The sequence below is a fragment of the Lactuca serriola genome, chromosome 2 (genome assembly GCF_051521515.1).
Source record: "Lactuca serriola cultivar US96UC23 chromosome 2, Lser_US96UC23_V15, whole genome shotgun sequence".
Taxonomy (NCBI): Eukaryota; Viridiplantae; Streptophyta; class Magnoliopsida; order Asterales; family Asteraceae; genus Lactuca; species Lactuca serriola.
In genome coordinates, this window is record NC_136409.1 from 138,633,978 (window position 1) to 138,641,690 (window position 7,713).

Here is a 7,713-nt window from a genome sequence, read left to right on the forward strand (position 1 = left end):
CATAATTGTGTTATCTGTTATATGATATATGTGTATGGTATGTGGTAATTTGGGGGAGCTCACTAAGCTTCATGCTTATAGTTTTCAGTTTTGGTTTCAGGTACTTCAGCTAGCAAATGAAAGGGTTGGGGAGTTTACCCTGATATTTGTTTTGAGATTTGGAGTCTTTGATAGATGATATTGTGTTTTGAGATACATGTTTTACGATTTTCTATTATAATAATGATTGAAAAACAGAATTTTTGGACTGTATTTTTCGGATGTTTCATTGGTACTTTGGGGGAACTCACTAAGCTCTGACTTATGGTTTTTAGTTGTTGTTTCAGGTACTTTTGATGATCTTGGGAAGGTGAAGGCGTGACCGTACACATCCTATGTTTATGGATTTATGATTTTGGGATACTCTGATATAGATAAACAATTTGGAAACAATGATTTTGTAAACATTTTATGACTATGAGTTGTTTCTAAAGTTTAAATTTGTTGTGATTTTTGGGATGTTTCATTTATGTATTATTAAGTATTATTTAAATAAACTAATTGTTATTTTGTGTTCTTTTTGTTGTGTCGTGTTGTGTTTTTCATTTTTTAAATGGTTTGTTTTCGTGTTACTTAAAAGAGCATGACATCTTGTCGCGTTCGTATTACATAAAACTTTGTTATGTCATGTCGTGTCAGAAAAAATCACGACACGATGGCTTGATTTGCCACCCTAATCGTTGGATAATCTTTTAAAACCTATTGTACACAATCTTTATAAAGAACGAGATGCTTCATTGTCGTTTGTTCACCGTTTTTTTACCGTTATCTTGACAATTGAGTTTTGGAGGCGATTATATGCAGATACTCACGCAGGCTGGTTGGAATGTGATGTAAGTTGTATAATTATGTGATCATTACATATTACGCTTCTAATAACAATACTAACTTTACTGTAAAAATTTTGATTGACAACACATCATGATGTGGATCTCATTGTTGATAGAGCGTGGATGGGATGATGCTTGGTGGACGGTTATGTTGTCAGCATTCAATATTGATACATATGACTGGAGTGACATAGCTGAAAAATCCGTTTACCCAGCTTGGTCAGAGTGTGATACGATGTAATTGTGTTTCGATTACATTACCTAAGTAATAGTAATTTATAATATAATATTATTTGATGAGTAACTTTCCAACATTTTGTGTAGTTTTACATCCTTATCAATATATCGCGTGCTCACTGGTTTTTGGGTGCTTTGGATTTGAAGACATTCAAAATAACTATATACGATAGTCACTGGAAGAGCAACTATTGTTGAGAAGATGAGTCTTGGTTTGCAGCTATGCGAGTCCACATCAACAAACTCCTAGTTGGTATCAATTGCTGCCTATTGGGGTACCAAACCAATTGATGTAGTCCCCATTCAGACTTTCAAAATGACCCTAGAAAAGGCCACAAACGTACCGCAATAGATTAACAGTAGAAGGGATTGTGGGATGTTTTTGTGTTGGTTCATTAAGATGTTAATCGCGGGGAAATCATATTTGATAAAGGGTGAAAGCGATATATGAATCATGTCATATCGTAAACGATTGACGAAAATATTTTGGGGTATGAGGACAAAGTCTATTTGAACATTGTACTATATTTAAAACAAATCCTTTAAGTTTATGTAGTTGTTACATTTTTTTGTAGATTTTAAGATTACATTTGCAATTTACATTTTATAAAAACCAATATTATAGAAAACAAAAAATAACACAAAACAAAATTAAAATAAATTAATTATTCCGAAACGTTTATCTGGAATCATACTCCAGTATTCCGGAGGTATCTCCAGAATGTCATATTCCGAAGGTCCGTAATGCCATATTCCGAACAAAGTGGTGATTTTACAAGAAAAAAATAAGTCTTTTTTTCAAAGATATCGTTGATAAAGGTTTAAATTATTAATATATACATCTATTTATATATTTTGAAGGTTTATAACGAAAGTTTAAGAAAAAAAAATCCATACTATAAGATTACACTAGATAAAAATTAGATTATCCATCAATATATATTTAATTAATAACACCGATCTAGTTTAATATTTAATTGATTTTGAAATAATTAACCATAATCAACTAGATTGAATTACTAAATACTAATCATAATTTCTAATAGATAATTCAACTAGATCAGTTCCATTCAAAGCCTCAAAGGCATTGAAGGTGAAGCCGACCCGGCCCAACATCATGCGTGGAAATAGGCCTATTATAATTTTACTTTTCAATAAGCGGATTTCCCCTTTTCATCGTCTTCACTCAGAGACACCAAAACTCCACACAAAACCATACCCGATCGGAACCCTAGAATTGCAAAAATTAATCAGACTCGTCATCGTATTCGTTCGCCGGCGAAGGTTTTGGATGCTTAGGTTTCACAATTCAATTACCACTCCAGATTTAATAGATTTAGTAATTTATCAATGGGAGCCAGTAGAAAGCTTCAAGGTGAGATCGATCGAGTCCTAAAAAAAGTTCAAGAAGGTGTTGATGTTTTCGACAGCATATGGAACAAGGCATGCGTAAATGTTTTTAATTTTCTTTGAATTATTGACGTTATTGGTTTTTGTGTAATCTGAATGCTGAAGTTTCATGTTCGCATGTTGAATTTCGTATTTTAGGTATACGATACCGACAATGCTAATCAGAAGGAGAAGTTTGAGGCCGACTTGAAGAAGGAGATTAAGAAACTTCAGAGGTACAGAGACCAGATTAAGACATGGATACAGTCCAGCGAGATCAAGGATAAGAAGGTCATTTATGTTTCCATTTGTATTCCTTCTTCTTACTCTTCCCTCGCAAGCATGTCTCAGTCGCTGGTTACCCAGTCTAGTTGCTTTACGAAACAAATTCTGCTCACCAACAGTGAAGAATCATCTAAAGTTGCTTAATGCCTACTTTGCACTATTCAAAAGAAGATTTTGTATGACAAATGATAATTTGATGTACATTTGCGTATGCATTTGATTAGCATCACATACCATCTAATATTGTCTGGTGACTAGTTCTATGCTGCTTAACATGAAAGGAATCTGAATATAAAAGGCCATGAAGAGTTGACATAGTGTTTCTCACTAAGAGCATGGTCTGAAGAAAAACAAGTTGCTTACTTGCTTGTTGTGTTCTCTGGTTCACATACATGATACATATGCTATCTTCCATTGGTGATTGTCTATTGGCACTTATACTTTCTGTTATTGCTGCCACACTATCTCAAATTTAATCTGGTTTTAGCTTCTATGCTAAAAATTAGATGCCTATATCTTGTTTCATCTACTTCCTTATTGACATCTGGTTCTTCTTTCTGATACGTGTTGACGTAGGTTAGTGCCTCTTATGAGCAGGCTCTGATGGATGCCCGCAAGCTTATTGAACGAGAAATGGAACGGTTTAAGATTTGTGAAAAGGAGACAAAGACAAAAGCTTTCTCCAAAGAAGGCCTAGGACAACAGCCTAAAACGGTATCTATTGCTTTGCTTTTTTCATATGATACATGGAAATAACCTTCAGTCATTGTATAGTGAAGTATCCTTTATTCCTTTTTGATGATATCTTATAGGATCCAAAGGAGAAAGCCAAGTCAGAGACTAGAGATTGGTTGAACAATACGGTATAACACTACACTATACTACTGCCTTTATAGCATTATACTAGTACTTTAAAGGCCTCCCTTTGTTTTATTATTTACATATGTGGATCCTCATTTAGACATTATATATGAAGACACTTATTTTATTGGTTAGGTGTCTGAGCTGGAATCTCAAATTGATAGCTTTGAAGCTGAGATGGAGGGGCTATCTGTTAAGAAAGGAAAAGCAAGACCTCCAAGACTGGTAATATCAATATGGTGAATAAAGATTCAGTTTCTTTAAATTTTCACCTTGTAATAGACTCCATTTATTCAATATCTACCTTACAGTTGGTAATCTGATGAATGTCTTTCACTCTTTTGTTTGATAGACACATTTAGAGTCATCAATTGTTCGACACAAGGCTCATATAATGAAGCTAGAGTTGATATTACGGTTGTTGGATAATGATGAATTGAGCCCTGAACAAGTCAATGATGTTAAGGACTTCATTGATGACTATGTGGAACGAAATCAGGTCATCATATACTTTTTTCCCTTTCACATTTTCTCAATAGTTTCTTTTCAGTTTCTCTCCTCTATGCCACCTTGTCAAATTCATGATAAAAGAATCTAAAACCACCACAAACCATTTCATCTGCAGGAGGATTTTGATGAGTTTGAGGATGTTGATATGTTATACAACACCTTATCACTAGACAAAGTAGAAGCACTTGAAGATCTTGTTATCATTGGTCCACCTGGCCTCGTTAAGGTAAAAACATATCTGTTGTTTAAAAATCAAAACCCTACTTGCTGAATTTCTATTCCATTCATCATCTAGAAACTAGTTCCAATTAGAAACCATGTCAACTTAGTCAAGTTAGTTGACTTAATTGCCCTATGTAGAAGGAATTCATATGAAGAAAAAATTTCATGAAAATAATTGTTTTGGCAGGGTGTTGGTGCTACTGTTGCTGTTTTAAGTACGAAAAATGCTTTGTCTTCACCTCCAGTTCAGTCACCGGTATGTCAAATGACAAATCTACCCCCATAGGACACCTCCCCATGTTGCCATAGCCCATATGCATAGAAAGACATAATATTGTGTATTCTTTTGTGTTTTTTTGATTTATGGAAAAAATATATTCAACAGGGAGCTTCAGTACAGGAACAAACTGAGGAGACATTATCTCAGGAGAATATATCAGAGCATGGGCCACGGACCCCACCACCAAAAGCCATTGCCATCTCATCATCTCCTCCAACACCATCCGGGACCCACGCAACCACCCCTATTACTGTCCCCACCCCATCTCATAATCTCACCGCCTCTTCAGTCCCTCCAAGTCCAAGTCCGGTGAGGGGCGTTTTAGACAATTCAGTCTCCACCATCCCTTCCTCACCTATAAACAAGGAAGAAGAAGTCGGTGGATTCCCTGTTCGTAAATCATCTCCTGCTCTTAGTGAATCCGGATTAAGGAATCTCGGGAGGGGGAGTTTGACCAGTTTGACCAGTTTGACAAGTCAGTCTTCAGTTACTCTCCCTATCAACCCTACGAATAGTAACATTATTTCTACCAATAATGCCCTTGGTGTTTCTCAAGCTTCGGAACTGGCTAAGCGACCTATGTTAGGGACAGATGAGAGAATGGTTCAGCAGCATCCTCCTGTTTCATCTTTGAGTAGCAGAATCATGTTGCCACAAAGTGGTGTGAAAACTAGTGATGGTGATAATGGAAATGGCGGTGAAGGTGGTGGCATGGGCACAAGAGTCTTTTCACCCTCTGGTGTTCCTGGCATCCAGTGGAGACCTGGTAGTTCCTTCCAAACTCAACATGAAGGGGTATGCACTTATACATTATATTATTGTATCTACATTAACTAAAATACTATTAGTGTATTTACTTAATTTTTAATTTTATTTTAAAAGGGACAATTCCGTGGAAGAACTGAAATAGCACCAGATCAAAGGGAGAAATTTCTGCAGAGATTCCAACAAGTACAACAACAAGGAAGCAGCACCCTTCTTGGAATGCCTCCTATTTCTGGAGGAACTCATAAGCAATTTTCAACACAGCAAAACCCTCTTCTACAACAGGTTTCTCTTTCTTATTTCATATTTTATATTTCATAATTCATAATTCTCCAGATTTTTTTATTTTAAATAAATGATGTTATGTTGATATGCACATTGCACAGTTTAATTCTCAAAGCTCAAGTGGATTGGGTGGGGCACCGCCAGCAAGTCCCAACACTGCCACGTCAGCACAACAACAAAATCTAATCCATTTACAGTCAAGTCAACAAATGTCAACCGTTTCTAAAGATAGCGGTAAACTCTTTGACTTTTTTTTTTTTTTTTTTGAACATTATTGTCAAAGATAAATGAAATTTAAAATTTGAAGCAGAAATTAACAATTCAAAAGTTGATGACATGGAACAACAACAACAACAAATACAACAACAAAGTGTTACATCTGATGACTCAGCACCTGATCCTGCACAATCTCCTGTCCTCAACAAGAACACTTCCAATGAAGAAGATCCAAAGGTCTCATATGCATTAGACATGCAGGTATAATTTATTTTAATTAAATTTTCTTCTAGGGTTTAAATATTTTATAATATGATTTTTTTTTTTTTAAGGGATCTGGGACTATGACAGAAGCAGCACAAAGCACACGCGATGTTGACCTGTCACCTGGTCAACCATTACAATCGAACCAATCGGTTAGCCTGGGTGTGATTGGTAGAAGAAGCCTGTCTGACCTGGGTGCAATTGGAGACAACCTTAGTGGGTTAGCCGTGTCCTTAGGTGGGACCCACGACCAACAATACAACCTCCAAATGCTCGAGTCCGCCTTCTACAAACTCCCCCAACCCCGTGACTCTGAACGTGCCAAAAGCTACACTGCAGTACATATTATAACATCATACTTTTCATTTTTTTTTTTTAAATAATAAACTATTTAACTATTTTCAATTTTTATTCCACAGAGGCACCCTGCAGTGACCCCACAAAGCTATCCGCAAGTGCAAGCTCCAATTGTGAACAACCCGGCCTTTTGGGAACGTCTTGGATCCGACAACATTGGGACCGATACTTTATTTTTTGCATTTTATTATCAACAGGTAGTTTTTATTTTTTTATTAATTGGATTTTTTTATTTTAAATATTCTGAAATGTGTGTGTGATTTCATGCAGAATGCTTATCAACAATATCTGGCTGCAAAAGAATTAAAGAAACAATCATGGAGGTACCATAAAAAATACAACACGTGGTTTCAAAGACACGAAGAGCCAAAATTTGCTACAGATGATTATGAACAAGGGACGTATGTGTATTTTGATTTCCACATTGGCAATGATGAGATGCAAAACGGATGGTATGTATATGATAATGAATATAAAAGTGAAAAAAATAGTGATTTTGGTAACGATTTTTTTGGCCAAATTTTCTAACAGGTGTCAAAGAATCAAGACAGACTTTAAATTCGAGTACAATTTTCTTGAAGATGAGCTGATTGTGTAAATATAGAGGGATTTGGGAAATCAAGATGGCGTTTTCTTTTATTCTCTTACATTATGTTTTTGTTATGTTGGAAGTTTTGCACTTTTGTGTAATATTGCTATTATCTCCATTGGTAAATTTTAGTATTATTGCATTTCTCTAGATCTACTTATTCTCTTCTTTTCACCCTTCTGGATTTTTTTTTATGTAATTTCGTATGACAATAAAAGCTTTTAACAAAATATTTCTACCTTTTTATGTAACGCACAGCTATATCTGTGAACATAACTTGGTATTCTAATAACTCCCAATGAAGTAGTTTGCAATTTTAAGTTACATAAAAAGTTAATGATACTTGTTAAGAGGGTTTATTTATTATTTTTTTGTTTTGTTTTTGTAAGTTTATTGTTATACTATACTACTATATGCTAAAGTATTATATAAAAAAAGCTTTAAAAAATTAAATATTGGTGTAATTTAACTAATGAGTTTTCTAATATTATGACATTTATGTATAAAGTATAAACAATAAAGTAAAGCATCTATTATTCTTTATGAAGTTTCATCCACTCCTTTTTGACAATCTCTAGATATTA

General features: G+C 34.8%; 1 protein-coding gene across 3 annotated transcripts; it reads left to right on the forward strand.

Moving 5' to 3' along the window:
• The first annotated feature begins 2,261 nt into the window (after window positions 1-2,261).
• On the forward strand, window positions 2,262-7,279 carry LOC145086854 (transcription regulator NOT2/NOT3/NOT5 family protein). Of its 3 annotated transcripts, none has more exons than XM_079024694.1 (16): window positions 2,262-2,549; window positions 2,655-2,786; window positions 3,357-3,494; window positions 3,593-3,643; window positions 3,777-3,866; window positions 3,994-4,140; window positions 4,267-4,377; window positions 4,561-4,629; window positions 4,759-5,448; window positions 5,536-5,703; window positions 5,805-5,937; window positions 6,014-6,180; window positions 6,252-6,521; window positions 6,603-6,737; window positions 6,811-6,992; window positions 7,072-7,279. In XM_079024694.1, the coding sequence occupies exons 1-16, from the start codon at window positions 2,457-2,459 to the stop codon at window positions 7,136-7,138; spliced, it is 2,643 nt and encodes an 880-aa protein (XP_078880820.1). In that variant the 5' UTR covers window positions 2,262-2,456; the 3' UTR covers window positions 7,139-7,279. The 3 variants fall into 3 exon arrangements, with proteins under 3 accessions (XP_078880820.1, XP_078880821.1, XP_078880822.1); XM_079024695.1 differs by having other exon boundaries at window positions 3,378-3,494; XM_079024696.1 differs by lacking the exon at window positions 4,561-4,629.
• The last annotated feature ends 434 nt before the right edge of the window (window positions 7,280-7,713 follow it).

Coding starts and splice junctions, on each gene's coding strand:
- LOC145086854 (XM_079024694.1), top strand. CDS start 2,457: ATGGGAGCCAGTAGAAAGCTTCAAGGTGAGATCGATCGAGTCCTAAAA. Junction 3,644..3,776: donor GAGATTGGTTGAACAATACG/GTATAACACTAC, acceptor TTTATTGGTTAG/GTGTCTGAGCTGGAATCTCA. Junction 4,378..4,560: donor GTCCACCTGGCCTCGTTAAG/GTAAAAACATAT, acceptor TTGTTTTGGCAG/GGTGTTGGTGCTACTGTTGC.